A 20710-nucleotide genomic window follows, 5' to 3' on the forward strand; every position below is an offset into this window, starting at 1 on the left:
AACACCCTGTTTGTCTCATGACGTATTGCTCATTTGAATAGTATTAAAGGGAATGAAACCATGCTGAGGCAGACCATGTATAAATAAGCGAGTTGTCTACAGTTAATAACAAGCCCTTGCAGGGCTGACACAGAATCCTGCTTGAGTGCTGAATGCCAAACTAAAAATAAATAGGCTAATGTGACATTTATATCCACAGTAGTGGTTTGTGCCCGAATCTGATCTCTGAAGAGACACTGACTGGCGGCTTCATGGCAAACCACATAGTGCGTTCGGCTTATCTGTTCCAGGTAAATATTCCATGTGGCACGGTTGCTTGCTTGCAGGTCAGTCCCCTGAATCTGGACAGCCTGTGGAGAAACGACAATTAATGCACATTTATTTTTTGAGTATGAATCAATCTAAAAACTGACCTTAACATTACTTACTCATTCATGAAAGTCAGTTTTTGTATAATTTGACCACTGCAACATATTTTTATGTCTGCAGAGATGATATGCAGTTCCCTTTGACAATGGTTCTCCATCCACCAAATGAATCGGCCAAATGACATCTTCCCCACAAAAGCTTCCACTGGGATTGCCATTCATAGTGGTTTATTCCAGATATCCCTCAAAAACATCCAGCTCAGTGTCTGTGTCATAGGGAATAGAGGCTGGGTCAGAGAGAACACCCAAATCCACCAGTGCCTGGTCCATATCCTCTGGCAAAAATACTATCCCTACATTAAGGACTATGTATTCCATTAAAAAGGCATAGTAAAGAATTAAGACATTGACAAAAAATAGGCCGAGATAAAACATATATGGAAGCTCGTTGATTAGCGATTCCACTGAATCTAACCGAGAGTAAATTGAGAGTGTCATAGACTCCAAAACATATGATTCAGTCTCATTGAACAGACTGAATGAATTGAAAGCATTTAAACAGTTTATATGAGACAGGTCAGTGCGGATCTATCCATTTCAATCAAAAACGCAGTGATGCAACTCCCTTTTCAGCAGTATTCCCCTTGCATTCCACTATACAGCAAATAAGTTAGTGAAGAACAGCATGTTTGAATATTCCAAGGCCGCGCGCTGCTCTTTGACATTAGGACAAAAATATCCCGAATCCCTCTCAAAAGGCTAGCGATGCATACAATTCAGAAATAAAAGTCGTCCAGAGGCACGCAGAAGCTTTATAACGCGTGAAAAACAAAACAAACGGCGCTTTCTCATGACTTCACCAAAACCCTTGCGTTCGCACGGAACTATGGGAAATTGAGTCAGCGATGGTCTAGTGACGCGATGCGAACTCGCTCTATCGACTTCAATAATAAACTACAAATCCCATAATGACATTGAGCGGACGTTTGGGCTGTCATGAGCGCTAGGTCGGCAGGTATGTTTTCATGTGAGGATTCTAGGCCTTCACTGCTGCGGATATGGATTCGTTCGCATAGCAAATTGTGTTAAAACATACATATTGGGAAATAACAATATCTAAGAATATGTTCGGCCGTTCAAGGAGTTGGGTCGGAGGACAGGGGAAGTCCAAAAACATTCATTCTTTGGATCATTTAAAGTAAGTTTTTATGGACCTTTTGCAGCTAAGTCGCTAGCGCAGCTCGTGCAGTTTTAGCTTTTTAATTCAGCTTGTGAATGTCATTACTGTGGAAAGTCACTAATAGTCCATTTAGAAAAGGTAAACATTTATATTACGCCTGACATGATTTATTTACGATCTTAAACTGAGCGCATAAGACCAAAACTGTCTGTAGCAGTCGTAGACTTGGTGTTAAAATCTAGTGAGCTGCCTACCAAGACATCATTTTGTGACATTGGGATGCACATATGTCTCCTAAAAAAGCCTGTCTATGTCGACATCTCACTAATTTGAGCCGTAGCTGTAGTTAACACACGGTTATATGATTTGGTGATTTAGAATATGAAACACAGTTATCTGTTTTTATTAAAATATGTCACTAAAAGTAGTTTTCTATTATACAGAAGTGGTTTATGGTCGTTACGATCTCAAATTCGTTACAAATAAATAAATAAGTTAGTTGGTCATAATATGAAATCTCTTGTGGCATTTAAGTAGTAGCCTGTTTTATTAATATTTCTTTAGGTATATGTACCATGTCCTAACAAAGAACACAACAGTGACTGACCACAACAGAAATCTGCTGGTGGAAACTATTCGCTCCATTACTGAGATTCTTATCTGGGGTGATCAGAATGACAGCTCTGTCTTTGAGTGAGTTTCACATCTCTTTGTTACTCTTACATTTTAAGTGTTTCCACATGCTAGATGTGCAATAAAATGACAGTCTATCTAAAATACATAATCATATTTTCATGACTGCAAGCATCATCCTCTCTTTGTAGCTTCTTTTTGGAGAAGAACATGTTTGCGTTTTTCCTCAACATACTACGGCAGAAATCCGGACGGTATGTGTGTGTCCAGCTTCTGCAGACACTCAACATCCTTTTCGAGAACATCAGTCATGAGACTTCTCTCTGTGAGTAAACCCCCGGATGAAGTTAAAATTTGATGCCTTCTAACTTAATGTTTATGTCCTGAACATTTAAGATGTTGTTCCTTTTATTTTTAGATTACTTGCTGTCCAATAACCATGTTAATTCCATCATTGTGCATAAATTTGACTTCTCTGACGAGGAAATTATGGCCTACTATATCTCCTTTCTGAAGACTTTGTCTCTGAAACTCAACAACCACACAGTGCACTTCTTCTACAATGAGGTAAGGTGAATTTACTGGGGCAACCGTCATTTTTCAAATGACGGTTTATATACGGAAAGCAAAGGGGCTTTTCAGATGCATTCTGTGTGTAACAGACTACTTCCAGGAAGAACAGTTCACCGTGACTTTGTAAAACCGTGTTTCCTGTGTGTTCATCCAACTTGAGCAATTACGTTCTTTCATTTTGGACAAATGCAGGCCAACTTTAAGTTTACAACTGTTTTACGTGGATTGGAAGGTGACAGAAATGTTTCAGGGCTCCTTTGTATAGGGGGAAGTTATTGGTGTACTGTAAATGGTTGTATTTAACCGTCATGTGTTCTTTATTCCGTGGCACCTTTGATGCTGTTAATCATTGGTGTCAGGAATGGAGAGGGCCTGCGTGGAAGGATTTGCTCTATGAGAGATCTGATGCTGCACTGATTGTAAATACGTTCTCCTAATGTAAAATTGAAGTTAAGATTGCTAAAGTATCATGTAAACCAATGCATTTTGCATGCCACTTACACAAAAAGACTTATATAGAATCAGCTTGAATCTAGAATATAAACTCAGATCAGTGTAATGTATCTGAAGGACATTATAACAAAGCAAAGTTTTGGCCGTGACAACTGCATTCACTTGCTTGAGGAGCCACATGAGTCTCTATTGAACTCATTATTATGGTTGTGATAGTGAAAACCATAGCAACATTTTGGCATCTCGTGGTAAACAAGAAACATGGAAGGAGTTTAACTTGTATTGCTAACCGAACTAATGTAGCAAACAGAGACATATTATTAGTAAATTAATTTTCTAAATCTTTCACCATTTTTCAAATAAAGAGTAGTTAATCTAACTTGATTATTTTAACAATATATGTTCATCATTTCTTCATGTTTTATTAATTCTAATAATAAAACATGAATATATTAGGAACATATATTGTAATGATTATTACTTTAACAAAAAAATCTATTTCAAATAAATGCTGCTTTTTTAACTTCATGTCCATCAAAGAATCATAAAAAATGTGGTAACACTATTTTACAGTGACCTTGTTGCATGTTACATGTACTTACTGTAGTAATAACAGTAAATTACGCTTAAGTACATGCAACTAACCCTAAACCAAACCCTAACCCTAATTATATAACAAGTACATGTTGTTAATTAAAAAAGTATAGTTACACTGTAACAAGGACATCTTAAAATAAAGTGTAACCAAAATGATAATAATAATAATCATAATAATAAGAAATGTTTATTGAGCAGCAAATCAGCATATTAGAATGATTTCTGAAGAACAATGTGACACTTAAGACTGGAGTAATGATGCTGAAAATTCAGCTTTACCATCACAGGAATAAATTACATTTTAAAATATATCAAAATAGAAATCAGTTATTTTAAATTTTAATGATTTTTCAAAGTATCAATATTTTTTACTGTATTTTTGTTAAAATAAATGCAGCCTTGGTGGCATAAAAGATTTCTTTCAAAAATATTTAAAAAATGTATCCAACTCCAAACTTTTAAATAGTATTGCACAAACGATGTGGATTTAATGTACAGTGAGGAAAATAAGTATTTGAACACCCTGCTATTTTGCAAGTTCTCCCACTTAGAAATCATGGAGGGGTCTGAAATTGTCATCGTAGGTGCATGTCCACTGTGAGAGACATAATCTAAAAAAAAAAATCCAGAAATCACAATGTATGATTTTTTAACTATTTATTTGTATTATACAGCTGCAAATAAGTATTTGAACACCTGAGAAAATCAATGTTAATATTTGGTACAGTAGCCTTTGTTTGCAATTACAGAGGTCAAACGTTTCCTGTAGTTTTTCACCAGGTTTGCACACACTGCAGGAGGGATTCTGGCCCACTCCTCCACACAGATCTTCTCTAGATCAGTCAGGTTTCTGGGCTGTCGCTGAGAAACACGGAGTTTGAGCTCCCTCCAAAGATTCTCTATTGGGTTTAGGTCTGGAGACTGGCTAGGCCACGCCAGAACCTTGATATGCTTCTTACAGAGCCACTCCTTGGTTATCCTGGCTGTGTGCTTCGGGTCATTGTCATGTTGGAAGACCCAGCCTCGACCCATCTTCAATGCTTTAACTGAGGGAAGGAGGTTGTTCCCCAAAATCTCGCAATACATGGCCCCGGTCATCCTCTCCTTAATACAGTGCAGTCGCCCTGTCCCATGTGCAGAAAAACACCCCCAAAGCATGATGCTACCACCCCCATGCTTCACAGTAGGGATGGTGTTCTTGGGATGGTACTCATCATTCTTCTTCCTCCAAACATGTTTAGTGGAATTATGACCAAAAAGTTCTATTTTGGTGTCATCTGACCACATGACTTTCTCCCATGACTCCTCTGGATCATCCAAATGGTCATTGGAAAACTTAAGACGGGCCTTGACATGTGCTGGTTTAAGCAGGGGAACCTTCCGTGCCATGCATGATTTCAAACCATGACGTCTTAGTGTATTACCAACAGTAACCTTGGAAACGGTGGTCCCAGCTCTTTTCAGGTCATTGACCAGCTCCTCCCGTGTAGTTCTGGGCTGATTTCTCACCTTTCTTAGGATCATTGAGACCCCACGAGGTGAGATCTTGCATGGAGCCCCAGTCCGAGGGAGATCGACAGTCATGTTTAGCTTCTTCCATTTTCTAATGATTGCTCCAACAGTGGACCTTTTTTCACCAAGCTGCTTGACAATTTCCCCGTAGCCCTTTCCAGCCTTGTGGAGGTGTACAATTTTGTCTCTAGTGTCTTTGGACAGCTCTTTGGTCTTGGCCATGTTAGTAGTTGGATTCTTACTGATTGTATGGGGTGGACAGGTGTCTTTATGCAGCTAACGACCTCAAACAGGTGCATCTAATTTAGGATAATAAATGGAGTGGAGGTGGACATTTTAAAGGCAGACTAACAGGTCTTTGAGGGTCAGAATTCTAGCTGATAGACAGGTGTTCAAATACTTATTTGCAGCTGTATCATACAAATAAATATTTAAAAAATCATATATTGTGATTTCTGGATTTTTTTTTAGATTATGTCTCTCACAGTGGACATGCACCTACGATGACAATTTCAGACCCCTCCATGATTTCCAAGTGGGAGAACTTGCAAAATAGCAGGGTGTTCAAATACTTATTTTCTTCACTGTATATGCACTTGTCACTCCCTAAATTATTGAGTGCTAAAAAAGAGGCAAGTCACAACTTCATTGAAGTGTGATTGAATTTGATTAGATGGATTTTAAACCTATTTAGCAGCCAGTAGCATTTTATTCATGGACGCTTTTCGAGTTCAATGATGTTATGCACCATTTTCTTCTGCTCTTGTAGACATCCTGGATTCACATAATTGAATAAAAGTACAGGTTTTGTGTATTTGTCACTAGTTGCAGTTCTCCTCTCTCTGAGCGAATCCTCCTTGCTGATGGCCTCGCTCTCTGTCTCCCATGCTTCTAGCACACTAATGATTTTGCCCTGTACACGGAGGCCATTAAGTTTTTCAACCACCCAGAGAGCATGGTCAGGATCGCGGTCAGGACTATCACACTCAATGTGTACAAAGGTGAGTAGAGCCCTGACTTACGATCCCTCTCTCTGCTGTCAATCGCTCTGTCATGCCTCTGATGCATGGGCATGCTGACTCTGCTCTCCGCCATTCGTGAGTAACGCACACTTACATTTAGCGATCGCTGCTGACTCTACACACATGCACGGGCACACTGGGGTTTCACTTGGGTATGGTCATGTGCTGAAAACAAAAGGGCTTTCGCTGATCTGTTTCTCTGGCTTGAGCTTTACATAAATCCGTCTTCCCTTCTTGAATAACTGACTTTACATTTCTTACTATCTGCTTGCCGCTTACCCTTGGATTGTGGTTCATCTTATAGCTAAACAATCAGTGCCTGTGGAGATTGTACCATTGGAGCATGTTACTGACATTAATGTGCATACAGTGGCCCCAAATAATATTTGGAGATGTAGCCAACACTTAAAAATGTATGAATGTCATTGCATTATATAAACAACCTTCTTTCTTTAAAATAAATGCCGGTTGTTGTTATATTTTATGCATAAAATAGGTAGAGCTGCAAAAACAATCTTTCTTATCAGTCATTTGACAAATGTAGGCCGGCTATGAAACAAAATACCTATGTGCCATTGATTAAAAAAATCTTACAGAGAACAGATCTTTGTTTTATAGGTAGGTCAGCTAGAAAAAAATGTGGGGTCACTTGGTTATAATTTATGGCTTAAAAATCAGTTTGTTTTGAACTACCTTTTAAAAGTTTGGGCGTCATTTCAATTTTTACGATTGAAAGAAATTAATACTTTTATTCAGCTAGGATGCATTAAAGTGACAGTAAAGACATTTATAATGTTACAAAAGATTTCAATTTCAAATAAATGCTGTTATTTTGAACTTTCTATTCATTAAATAATCCTGAAAATATGTATCACGGTTTCCACAAAAAATATTAAGCAGCACAACTGTTTTCAACATTGATAATAAGAAAGAATAGGAAATGTTTCTTAAGCATCAACTCATCATATTAGAATGAAGGATCAGAAAGGCTTTGATCACAGCACAGGATTAAATTGTGCTGTGATCAAAAATAAAATGTTTTAACAGAAAACATTATTATTTTATATTATAATAATATTTCACATTTCTTCTGTTTTTGCTGTATTATTATTATTTTTTTTACAATAAAATGCAAACATAGTGAGCATAAGATACTTATTTTATAAACATTAAAAAAGTTACTGAACCCAAACTTCTGAATGGTAGATATATACGTATACACACACACACATATATATAAAATGCAATGACATTCATTTATAAGTGTTCACTTAAGTGTTTGAATACTTGGAATACTCTGTGGCCACATGGGGTACAGTTGACATTCTCAATATGGCAGATCGCATGTATAATTATTCTATAAATGCACTGAATTAATAGCAAGAAAGCAGTTAAAATCCCTGATTGTCAGAATAAGCAGTTGAGTGGTATGGTTTACCTTTGCTTTTTAGCATGTCCTGGCAGCTTCATGTGGCTGCTCTATATGTCTAGTGTTTCTAGGCTGCTCTTGGTTCCAGATGCTCTTTTGTGCAGGCTTATTACCAGCCACTAGGTGGTGTTATTATTTCATTTTTTGGCCTCTAGGGCCCAGAGCTCCACTAGCTCAGTCCCTTCATCCTGTTTAACCCTTTATCTGTTCTTCCCCTCTCCCTCTATGGTGACTCCTGTGTGCCTTATTCCAGTGTCATGTAAGTTGGTCAAATTCAGAACTTTCTTGTGCCACTTGTATTGCATGTTCTCTTGAATTGTTTTTTAAACCGTTGCTTCTTTTGTCTGTATACACAGAAAGTTTGCAATTGACACACTGATGAAAGTTAAACAAATACACTTATTTTGCACTGTGCTTTTATTTAAACCCTCTTTTTGGCGTTGGTGGTGATTTTGGCTGTGTCAGTTGTATTTTCGTGTTTTAATTTAATTTAATTTTCTAAAAAAAAGATGCTTGAGGTTCATTGAGCGGCGTCTAGTCCTCTAACTGATCATTATAGCATCCATAATTTTGGATACAGATCAACCTACATTATGATCCATCCATCAAATCTCAAATTATTCCAAACCTTACAAGACAAAACAAACAAAGCCCATTTTATATTCGTATTCAGTTGATTAAGTAGCACCCACCAAGAACCCTATTCTTTTGCTACTGTTTTATTGCATAATACGCCTTTACAAGCTTAGAATCATTTTGCAACATCTAATACTCTCAGCATGCTTAGTACAGGACTTGTTTATGGCATAGGAAAAAATATAGTCCAACTTAGCATCCTTTAGTGACTCTGCATAGAACACGTAATTTAACATAACCCTCCAACATCTGACCAGTGACATTGCATATTGCTCTGTTAACCTTCTTTCTCTTTCCATCACTGTGTCTGCCGCTGTTGTGTTACTAAACCTCACAGTTCCTGAATAACCGCGTTTGCTTTTGGTCCTTCCCCGCAGTGGACAACCAGCACATGCTCCACTACATCCGGGACAAAACGGCCGTGCCGTACTTCTCCAATTTGGTCTGGTTCATCGGAAGCCACGTCATCGAGTTGGACAAATGTGTGCAGACTGATGAAGAGTAAGGTTTTCATGGAACTTTTTTTTGTGCAGTTCATTTCTCCACCACTAGGTGTCACTATAAACCACAGTGGATCACTGTGGAAATGATTTACTAACTAAACCATCTGAATTCAAAACCAATGCTGTATCCCAATCCGCCTACTTATACTACGCCCTAAAAGGATGCACTCTTTTTGTGAAGAAAAAGTACATACTTTTGAGTGTCAGGTTAAACTTTTAATCTGTTTACACTTTGATTATTAGTCACTCAAACCTAATCTAAATCTCTCACCGTCTGTCGTGTATTATATTAAAATAACTTTTTACTCGTGTTTGTAGTTCTAAACCAAATCCTCCTCCAAAGCGCAATAGGTTGTGGGCAATATTAGCCTTGATAGTGTGCACGGATTCACACTTCGAAAATCTACCAGAAATAGTAGACCGTCCGGGGACTTTTGACATTCTTTTCAGCATACTGTGCTTTGGGACGCACTTATTCTAATCTCACATACTATTTAGGAGGGATAGTATGGACATTGTTATTCTTATTACATATATGATTAAAATATTGCACTTTCCCCATCCATACTTATTCTCATCAGACATAAAAACAGAGGAAAACTCAGCGATCTGGTAGCTGAGCACTTGGATCATCTCCACTATCTGAACGACATCCTCATCATCAACTGTGAGTTTCTCAATGAAGTGCTAACGGACCACCTGCTCAACCGCCTGTTCCTGCCCCTCTACGTGTACTCTCTGGTCAGTCAAGAGCAGGTGAGGACACAACTACACATGTCTGAAAAACAACTAGCATACGTCTTGTAGGCCTGTGTTTTTTCCAGGTGAACTTTGCATAACCATTGTACTAGGTGAGTGAATACAATTTATACACTTTAGTATTGCAAACAACAACACTATATTTTGTTGATAATTTCTTTTTATTTAGGTGTGTTCACACTTGTTCGGTTCGTTTGATCCGGACCAAAAAGAAAAAAGAAAAAATGTAGTACTGGTCCGCTTAGTGTTCAGATTGTCATTTTTATCACCGAACCAAAAGATACCGAACCTAAAGGCACTGGGAGACGTTCACAACCTGTTTGCTCGGCTTGTATGACGTATTGCTTATTTTAAAACGGAACTTACTGAACTACAAAACAATGCTGTGTGTTGGGCTAAACGCGCCCGTTGTATATGTGAAGCCTGCATATGATGCTATTTTGACCAGCTGAGAACTCGTGAAGAGCTTATAAAATGTCTGAAGGATTCAAAACAGCAGCAGCAAGAATCCCTCCGTCATACACACACAAGCGAAGATCAGCTGCGTGGAGATGTGGTTCTGATGCCTGTACCGAACTGTGATGGGCAACATTGCGAAAAAATTATGTGCATGAGCATTCTGTCCTTTTTTGGGTCTCATCTTCCTGTTTTTTGGTTCGTTTACATGTCTTTGGTCCATGTTGCATTCATGTATCATTTGAAACGCACCAGAGTTGTTCTGTCGCACAAGCTTGTTTCAAGCTTGTTTGTTGCTCACCAGGGTTCGGATGGCTGCGTTCAAACATTCAAATGATCCGCACTAACAGCAATCGCACCAGTTTTAATCGAACCAAACGTGCCAAGTGTGAACACGCCCTTATTTTATCCTATTGAGCATTTATGACACTTTTGAAACCATAAAAAGTAATGGCTTCCAATAAACTTTAACTTTCTTATTTGGAAGTGTTGGTAATAACAATCTTAATGTTATATAAAGTTCAGCATGCAAAAGTTAAAAATTTCACTTTCACAATTAAATTGAGAGATTGTAGTCACTTATTCACTCATACATCTTTACAGCATTATGGAGAAGTTTAATTGTGATAAGATACATCCTTACTGCACTGCAAAAATAAACATTTAATACAAAAATAGAAATGTTTGATACTCTAGTACTGTTTAAACGTTTGGGGTTGTTAAGATTGGCTTAACGTATCTTAAAAAAGAAGTGTCTTATGCGTTCCAAGGCTGCATTTGTTTGATCAAAAATACAGTAAAAACAGTAATATTGTGAAATATTACAATTTAAAGTAACTGTTTTCTTTTTTAATATATTTTAAAAATGAATTCCTGTGATGGCAAAGCAGAATTTTCAGCATCATTACTCCAGTCTTCAGTGTCACATGATTCTTCTGAAATCATTCTAGTATACTGATTTGATGCTCAGTAAACATTTATTATTGTTATTATTAATGTTGAAAACTTTTTTTAACAGAATTTTTTTTTAATGTTGCTGTAAAGTATTAATTTCTTTCAACAACAATAAAATTCTTACTGGCCCTGAACTTTTGAACTATATAGTAGTGAACCAAGGATGGTGATGATGTAATTTCTGGCTATTTCCACTCCAAACAAACTTGTATACATGCCAAAGATGACAATATTTATTTTTCCAGTCTGAAGACCGCAAGATCAACCCTCAGGTGTCGCTTTACCTGCTGTCACAGGTACAGAAACATACTTTGGTTTTGTTGAGACTTGCAATGTGTAGAATAGCCACGATACACACAGTGTGAGCTGCATGCATGTGATCAAGTGACAACATATGATGCCCCACTGTCATAGGTGTTCCTAATCATCCACTACCAGCCGCTTGTCCACTCCCTGGCCGATGTCATTCTGAATGGAGACCTGTCGGTGTTCACCGTGCAGACAGAACAGAGCGCTCACAAGAGTTTAGTGAGTACATCTGCCCATTGGCATCCTCATTTGGAAGTTTATTCAACAGGTAACCAGATGGATTCAGGATTGATCCCTACAAGAAGCCATGAACCATTTAAGTTGGGAACAAGTGACTCTTAAAAAATCTTGTTTTAAATGCCTTTTTCATGACCTTGGCACTGTGTTAGGAAACACTTAAACATGTCAAACTAGAATAATATCACTGCATTTGGAATCACTGTTTTTACCATTAACTTTGCAAATTTGCCGCTAAGACTGGGCGATATCATATCGAGATCATAATAAAATTTATGTCGATAACGATGATAAGCTCTGGACATTTTTACTAGATGTGGATTAACACTAGTGTATTACACAGCAGAAATAAACGCGACAACATTGATCAGTCAATCAGTCTGTTGGTAGCTGGCGAGTGAAATTAAAGCGAAAGCGAAACCTAACTCGCATTACCCTCTAAAGCTGAGGACATTTTTGAAAAAGGTAACGCAACGTCAATTATAAACTGGTTTGGGTTTCCTAAATGCACAGATTAAGGGTCGGTTTTCACAAAAAAAATGCATTTCGTGGTTAAAAATGCAAGAAAAAAACACAAGCTCTTGAGACATGTTTTTATTACTTGAACTACTTTTAACAGCAGACAGTTAATGGGGTCGCACACCAGACGCGCAGCGCCACGTCTTTTAAATTCGAACACATTATTCTCTATGAGAGTACACACACCGGCGGTGCCTTTCGGCGTCTCTCCGCGGCGCCCAGCAACGGCTCAGGACCGTGTTCAAAATCCTGCCGCGCCATTTACATAGTTTTATATTAAATTTACATTTATGTGTCTCAAATCGTAGTTAATGTATATACGGACTTCACCCTGTGCTGCAATATACATTTAGTTTTATATTTATTTACAGAAATCAGAAAATTGCTGATGTTATCGGATTTTCAGGTGAGAGTTGTCCTAGACGTGGTGCGGCGCGGCGCTGAGCTGCGCGTCCGGTGTGCAACCCCCTTTACACAGTGCTACAACATAAACTCTACCCTACACCCTAACAGGCAGCTTTCGCGACCAATTGTAAAGACCTTTTGGCATGCCCATTACTTCGACCTGCAGATACCCACACTTGACAAAAGACGCGAGCACAATCTTAAACATGTCCACGTTCTATGTTTACATAGAAATACAATGGAAAAGTAGTGCAGTAAAATGCAAAAAATGCTTTCTGTGTGAACTGGCCCAGGTCAGTTGGAAACACAACAAAAGTTTTCCATCACCTGAAAAGGTACCATTCCAGCGACAACATGCGGCCCCATGTTAAATTGTGTAGCATAATGACTGGTTTACAATGTTTACATTTTGCACTGTTTACTTCTGCACACATATATATCATACGGCTGTCACTTTTGTGAAAAAATCCTGTTAGATTTTTGAGACAAGTGTTCATTGAATTGATTGTAAAATCAATTTTCCATGTCTAAAGACGTTTCTATTTTCAACGCCAAATATAGGCCAATCCACGGACAACTAACAGGCATTGGACAAACGTAAAGAAGGCTCTTGAGACACACAAGTCAGCAATATTTCTGATGATTTATTGGCGTAAAGTTTCGTGCACAATGGCAAACAGGAGTGCAGCATTCTCGAAAAACAATAAGCAGAGTGGACTGCCATAACATCAATGAAAAGCATTACTGCAGGCTTCAACATGGCTGAGTTTACGATTAGAAATGTCAAACAAATTTCGCCTACGTAGGCGATTGTAGCCCATGAAAAGAGGTTAAAAATAAAACTTAAAATTCACTGAAGGACTAGCCTACATTGAACGTGAAGTTTGTGTAGGATAAACATTCAGGGCCGCTACATTCTCCAAATCAGACAGTGGACGAGAAACATATGTCGCAGTCTACAACAGGGCTGCATTTATGATTTAGGCTATTCAAAAATCTCCACAATTATTTTACGTAATGATTCAATCCATTACAGACATGAATGAAACTGAAACAATGAAACTTTAAATGGACTTACTCGAGGCCATGTTTTTTTTTTTATTGAACGTAACCGACACTTAGGCTAGGCAGGCGTATAATGAAACGTGCAAATAAGGCTAGGTCTATTACAAAATATTGGACAGGAAAACAAGTCTATCAACATTTTCGGGGTCCAGAGCAGAGCGTTTTTTATTCACTATATGTCCAGCTGTTGAGAAGACGCGCTCCGTCCACACTGATGTCCCAGTGACACTTCCAATCTTCCACCTCAAAAGCGGGTTGCTGTCAGCTGGCAATGGTGGCTCCTTTTCATAAGTAATCATCTCCTGTAAGAGGTCGCTTTCGACGTCATTCGCTCTTTCGTAGCCCCTTGTGTAGATGTCTCCAAACAGATCCCCCATTGCTGTTAAGGCCGTCTTTCCCCTGCTTGATTCCGAGCTGCATGGCTCCACGGGTTTGTCATTATCGCCAGACTGCAGTGCCAATTCCTCTCTAATGTTCGCATGCACTTGTTGCTTCTGTTCCTCCATTAAATGAATTAAAAGATGAAACCGAGGATCCAAGTAAGCAGCTTCATTCAAAAGCATAAATGTCGCTTCCTTTTTGGGGTCATGGGGTTTTCTCAAATCTGCCTCAATTTTAGTGGCCATTTCCCTCAAGCAAGACCTCTTGTCTGACTCTGACATGATTTTTTTCAACTTGAGACTAAAGTACATGTTACAAAGGCAGTACAGCTGAGGGTGTGGGGTATTTGCATGTGGACAACGCTTGGGTGACGACTTTGAAAGGTTTAAGTGTCTCTCGCACCTGTTCAACCAGGCGCCACTCAGTTTTTTTTGTCAAATATCATGGCTGCCACTACTGCTTGTTGCTCAGATGCCCTATAAATCATATCGTAGGCATAGTTCCATCGTGTCACACATCATTGATTAGCTTCTCTGGCTTTAGGCCTAGCATACGCTCCTTATCCTGCAAGAGGCTGCTGTCTGTAGTGGATCTGTGAAAATGAGGGGGAGTTTTTCGTAGCCTAGCAAGAGTTGTCTATGGCTCTGACATCTAACCCCTTGCGTACAGCCAGGTTGATTGTGTGGGCCAGACACAGTATGTTAACAGCACCCAGGTGCTGCTCCACTGCGTTAACATATTTAAGTGCATTATCGGTAGTGACTGCAAAAACTGAATCAGGCTGTATTGCGAAATCCCTCAATATGCTTCTCTGCTGTATGGCTACCTCTCAGCTGCTTCGTTTGCAGTACAAAAACGTGGAGTTCCCAAGTCTCTGAAATGACGCGTGCTGTCACTGTGATATATGCCTCTGTAGCGAGGGAACTCCATCCATCGGTAGTCAGAACAACGTTTTTGCCACTCAAAATCTGATGCATGTTTTCACAACTAGTGTCATAGATTTTCGCAATCTTCTTAGTTACTGTGGTTCGGCTAGGTCTAATGTATCTCGGCTCAAGTTCATGGACAAAATCAATGAAACCTTCACCCTCCACTATGCTAACTGGCCGAGTTTATAGCCTCTCTCCGTGCAGCAGGTAGAGGTGCAGACGGGGGAAAAAAGTTTGTCAGTCTTGGCTGTTTAGCAGGTGGCTCTACCAGGTTTAGGTCTTTGTATTCATCTGGATGATGAAGCTTCATATGCCCCCTCATAGTTGTAGTGCTGCTGTGATATGGGAACTCACGATCGCACAGTTTGCATACCACTTTGTCCTTCTTCATAGTTTGATCTACAGTCCAAAACCCGAAGTGCTTCCATATCGAACTCCTCATGTTATTAGGGGTTATCACTCGTCTCTCATGTCGCACAGGTTGATCGCCGTTGTCCTCCATTTTTTTGGCAAAACACCAGCAGCAGCCAATTGAAACCGTTTGAAACTATAGGGGCGTAAAATTGGTAGGAATTTTCTTTTTAGCTTTCGCAACGCCTACTGCACTTTCGGAATTCTTTCTTTTTCTTTTTCTGCTTGTTTGTGAGTTTTGTTACATCTATCTTTTTTATTTGTTTAATTCGTTTAAAATTTTAGTGTGCATATCTGGTTAAAATCGATTCCCTATTTTCGTTTTCGAAACTTGTGTTGGTTGGTCCGATCGATTGTGCAGTCGGTTTTCGAACGTAAAGTGACAGCCCTAATATATCATGATAAATCTCTATATCGATCAATATGAAAAAAAAATATATTGTGATCATATTTTTTGCCATATCGCCCAAGCCCTGCTTTCCGCTCTCTTGTTTCATAGCAACCTTGTAAAACCTTGTATGTGAAGGTCAAAGTGGCACATGAATCTCGGTGCATTACAGCCATATGAAAGTGCATTTAGGGCATTTATTTCTGTTCTTCAATTACAGGCACTTGGTAGATCTGTCTCACTCTCATAAGCAGTGAGGGGTTTATCAGGCTGCGTTTACACTGCCAGTCTTAATGCACAGATTTGATCTTTTGACCATATCTGATTTTTTTTTTTTTTTGCCATACCTGTTACATTCACTTTAGACACGACTGGTATCTAATATCTTTTTACACATTCATCCGTGCCAAAAATTATTCTGTTGGTGATCACTTTATATGCGACATGATTGACCTTTGGGTTTTGAATGGCCGTACTAAAATTTTTATAATTAAGGTTGGGTGGCACAATGATTGTTTGCCAGCAAACAATCTTTTTAAAAGCTGTCATGGATGTTTGCAGCACAAAATGTGGCTAAACGTATATAGACTGGAAAATAACGGTTATTTTTGTTTATGTTATCTACGACTCATTAGATTTAGAATTCAGAAGTGAAATGAATATAGCACGGCAAGATTTTTTTTTTGTGCCATTGTAAACGTTAGCACTGATACTTGATATTTACTTGCTGGCAAATGAGCTGTCTACATCAGACTGACCAAAAGTTCCTCTACCTCAAGGAAAGTTTAATCAATGTGTCAGTTTTACAGTGATGTGTCCGATTAACTTGCTAAATGTTATCACGTCTCTTCATCGCTTAAAATATGTCGGTCAAGCGCTACAGTCTCACTGTGCCCTTTTTTAATAAAAGATGTGTATCAACAACCCCCCCCCAAATAAGCTTCTCAGAAAACAGCTAGTTTTGAAATGCCGCTTCTCCAGTCTGTGGACCAGATGATTGAAGAGGAGAAGCGAATTCTTCTTTGCGGTTTGCCTGTGCTCTTGTTATTTTCATGAGGGTATTTACACTGAGGTAAGGCAGGCAGATAAGAACCCTGCGATATCAGTGGTGTTAATGGGCTGCTTTGAAGTCTTCTGCACAGCAGACATCACTGCAGCGTGTAGGTGGATATGAGACTGATTGTGTAGTGCAGCCTGTAGCACATAACTTGTTTTTTTCTATATATTTTTTTTCTATTGTCTGGATATCAGAATCCGGGCCAAGCCGTGCATATTCACATATGCAAATATTTGCAAATAAAAGCGTCCCGAATGTTTGCCGGGTTGAGTCGTTCTCTTGTACCTGGCAAAAACAAAATCACTTAAATGTCATATTTGTTTCTGAGAGAGTGTGTGAGGAGAATGTCATGCTTGCTTCAACTGTAGATGTTAGTAGCATTTCATTGATTAGTGTTTAAATATGTTTGCAGTGATATAGAATTTAGGCAATACTAGCTGATAATTCATTTTTGCTATTGTTTATACTTAGGGTTGGGGATTCATTCAACTTTGATGAATTAAACACCGTCATTTACTTCCTAAAATAAATAGAAGATATTTATTTTTATGACTTATCACCATTGGTCTTTGATTATTTGAATCTATATATTTTGGGCTGTTTCTAAACAACTGCGTTTAAAGTGAAATCAATACCATTTTAAAGTCAGCATGAAATAAAAATGTACCCTTCTTTTTCTAAATGCATGTTATTGATATTCCCTGCATGTGTTGTATTGACGTATGCTGGACTTCTTCACTCATTTAGTACACTTAAACCCTGCCCCTCCACAATCGACCACAAGCTGTGGCCGTGCTAAGAAACAACAGAGCTTTCAATCGTTTGATTCACTAAGCAAGCCATTTCAAATTAATCAGGTTTCTTGAATAGTAGATATAATCAGTACTCCATCCTGTATTATTCTGATAAATGTATGTTTATCATCAGCAAAAAAAAAAAAAAAAAATGAAACAGGCACTCAAGCTGCCTTTTCAGGGAAACAGTCTCTCTACTCATTTGTGTCAGTATTATCAAAAGCCATTTCCCCTTTCCCATTCTCTGCCCCTTTCTGCGGTCTGTTTCTGTGTCTAACCTCTCAGTCTTAACCACAGCCTGCTCTACTTGACCCTTTTTTTACAAGCTGACGGTAATCTGTCAACCCCAGCTTCCCTAAACCTGTACGACCTGTGACTGAAATTTCAGAGCAGTTAAAGGAAAAGAGGTATTTAAACAAAAATGATTTGCAGGTGTTGTTCAGTATATCAACACAAATTCCAGAGCTGTAGACACGTTTTTGTACTGTATGGTAGATTAAATAAACGATACTGTTCTGAAGGTAAATAGATCACAACAATGGCATTAAGTTTGCATGAGTGCCGTGAAATGAAGTAATTTTGCTGACTGCTACATTTGTTTTGGTTTGCACGAAACTGTTGACACCATGCATATCTGTGCTGCCATGTACTGTAAACAAAACTCTGTCTGCATCTGCAAAACTTTTTCATATTTTAGTTCCTGACCCAGCCGACGATAATGCTGCTATTCGGCACGGATTGGCTAATTTGTTAAATATGTTATTTAATTGCATTTTATGCATAAGATTTGACCTTGTTACTGATGCTTTCTTTAATTTATCTATCAAATCCAGATATGATGTTTATCAAAAGTGAAGTAATTTGCACTCTTTGAATTGCAAAATGTTATCAAAGCTCAACAAATATTGTATTTTTGTACAAACAAAGACCATCAGATAACAGCAGCAAAAACATCTCACTATGCAAAAACTGCTTTCTCTAGGAATCTCTGATTTCAATATCAAGATTTCAAATTTATGCTCTTTATTGTCCTTGTACTGGTATTAGTATTCCACAGTGCACAAATATTTTGCTTTGTGAGAGAACACTTCCATATTATTATTTTTTTTTCTTTCTTTAGAAACTGAATGCATTAGCTCCAAAAGGTTCGTGAATTACTGAGATGAACTTTGCGAGTTTCATTTTATCTTTCCATTTCTTGCCCGAAGGTCTCCATTTAAGCTGAAACTTAGTTGAGCCAAACTAATTTTTTGTTATTTATCAGACCATCAATGTTTAGATTAGATAATACACAGTCTGTTGTGGGGCTGTGGCATGTTGTGAAGAGCTCGGTTGAGGAAGCCGGTGGGAATCCTTATGTAAATGCAGAGTTTTGGTCTGTCTTTTGCTGTGGCTCTCGTTGCTCTGATGTACAGCGATTTGCCTTACACCGTCATCACACTGCCTCTAACCTACTTTTCCTTTCCCGTAAGGGCCTGTGAAATGGGTGCTTGTACCTGTGTGTTACCAGCAACCCTCTAACACCCAAATACACACACATGCACACACACATCACATGACCTTCCTTTACCACAAGCCGCAGATAGAGGATGAGAACAGAAGGGACCAAACAGAGACGTCGGATGTGTAGAATAGGATTTCAAACAGGTCCTTGCGCAGATGACAGGAAGTATGAAGTTATGTAGTGCAGAGATGAAGGGCAAAACCGCTACCGTATTAGAAGCTTCCCCTGTTTTCTCATTATATGATTTACATGCTGCACAGAGAGCAAGGGTGCATGTGTAAGCAAAGGCACACCTGCTATGCAGTTTGCTGGAAGCGCACCTGTAGCCTAGTGGCATGCTTTAGCAACCTGTTTCTGGAAGTTCAACAAGTGGTTGTCACAATTAAGCGTTCTGTTGAATGCAACTTCGTTTGGCTCTCGCGTCAGTCTGATGTCACAGACCTGTTGTTTTGATTCTTAAAATGATGTCACACATATCTGAGGGGATGTAACGCATCAGACGGCCACACTTTCGCCTTTAGTAAACTCTAGATGTTTTTTTTATTTTTATATTCGGCTTATCTTGACAGCAGTGGCACAAAGAGTGAGGTCATCAGCTGCATTTTATCTCTTCAGTCTTTTCTCGTAAATAGCTCAGTCTTGGTGATGTACATTGCACTTTGAATAGAATTCACTCATTAAGTCTGTGACCACAGGCAGACCACAGATGGCTGTTTTTTTGCAAATGTGGTGTCCTACTGAGCGCTCCACTTCTCAGCTGCAAGGCGCATGTTCTTCTTCATACCGTGTCAGTGTGACCGGTTGTGGTCCTGTTTTTTTTTTTTTAGAGTTGTTTTTAATTTGTATGCTACCAGACAATTTATGTTTATCAAAGCTGCTTTTTCTCAAACTTGAAGAGAAACATCACCTTACATTTTGAAACAGTAGAGGTGGGTTCTTTGAATCCTCGCAAACATTCTTTGAAGAGCAGACCGAGTGGTTCAGAGTGCTATAGCGCTTCTGTGAGACCACGAGCAGGTGATTGTTCACTGTGTTTTCCTGCCGTTCTAAGAATGAACGTCTTATCTTTTGTGTGGTCGTCATGAATGAGGTTGAGGGTCCTTTGGTGTGCTGTCCAACAGCAACTGCTTAGTGCTTCATCTCACATGAGTTATTGGAGATCCTCGGAAACATCACTGCTGTCCATGTTGCACTTACCAAATGTGTCCTAGTCTGTTTGGCAGCTGTTTCCTGTCTTAGCGGGTTCTTGTTTCTGAGAAGCCAGAGACTGTTTTCCTTTCACTGCCTCTTTAAGTTCTGCAGACGTTGTAAAAGCAGCTATTGCTGTTATCCTAGATGGTTAATGTGTGAATGTTTTGTTTGGTTAATGTTTTGCCGAGATCAAGCAGCAAAAGGTTCATTATGTAAATATGTTTTTTTTTAAATGGCAGAAAATATTGCATTTGTTTTTATATTCAAATGGTCCTAATAAAGCTTATTAATGTTTGAAAGACAATAAGTTTCTGTTTATTGGAAATCCTCCTAACTGTGAATTGATGTACTTTGTCTGGTTGACCTGATCAATATATGGGAAAAAAAATATAAAATAAAAAATAAAACAATAAAAAGTGTGTATAAACACACTTATACTTTTTAT

The 20710-nt window shown here is 38.6% G+C and overlaps 2 protein-coding genes across 4 annotated transcripts in view; one reads left to right on the forward strand and one right to left on the reverse strand.

The window, feature by feature from the left end:
* Positions 1–460: 460 nt before the first annotated feature.
* Positions 461–998, reverse strand: dexi (Dexi homolog (mouse)). The gene has a single exon (XM_081384514.1). It carries the CDS (start codon positions 864–866, stop codon positions 597–599), a length of 270 nt encoding a protein of 89 aa, XP_081240640.1. The 5' UTR covers positions 867–998; the 3' UTR covers positions 461–596.
* Positions 999–1344: 346 nt separating this feature from the next.
* clec16a (C-type lectin domain containing 16A) overlaps positions 1345–20710 on the forward strand; it is a 61323-nt gene continuing 41957 nt past the window's right edge. For 2 of the 3 annotated variants that reach the window (XM_081384526.1, XM_081384527.1), the window contains exons 1-9: positions 1345–1566; positions 2113–2241; positions 2373–2506; positions 2600–2748; positions 6212–6321; positions 8781–8904; positions 9488–9662; positions 11321–11371; positions 11490–11603. In XM_081384526.1, coding sequence (XP_081240652.1) covers positions 2744–2748; positions 6212–6321; positions 8781–8904; positions 9488–9662; positions 11321–11371; positions 11490–11603 — 579 coding nt within the window. In that variant the 5' untranslated portion in view covers positions 1345–1566; positions 2113–2241; positions 2373–2506; positions 2600–2743. The remainder of the gene's footprint in view (positions 1567–2112; positions 2242–2372; positions 2507–2599; positions 2749–6211; positions 6322–8780; positions 8905–9487; positions 9663–11320; positions 11372–11489; positions 11604–20710) is intronic. The other variant, XM_081384528.1, reaches the window with a different exon arrangement.

The sequence above is a fragment of the Scardinius erythrophthalmus genome (assembly GCF_964197995.2).
Source record: "Scardinius erythrophthalmus genome assembly, chromosome: 1".
NCBI lineage: Eukaryota > Metazoa > Chordata > Actinopteri > Cypriniformes > Leuciscidae > Scardinius > Scardinius erythrophthalmus.

Bases quoted from the DNA above. Each gene is read 5' to 3' on its own strand.
- dexi (XM_081384514.1), bottom strand. From the start codon at position 866: ATGACACTCTCAATTTACTCTCGGTTAGATTCAGTGGAATCGCTAATC.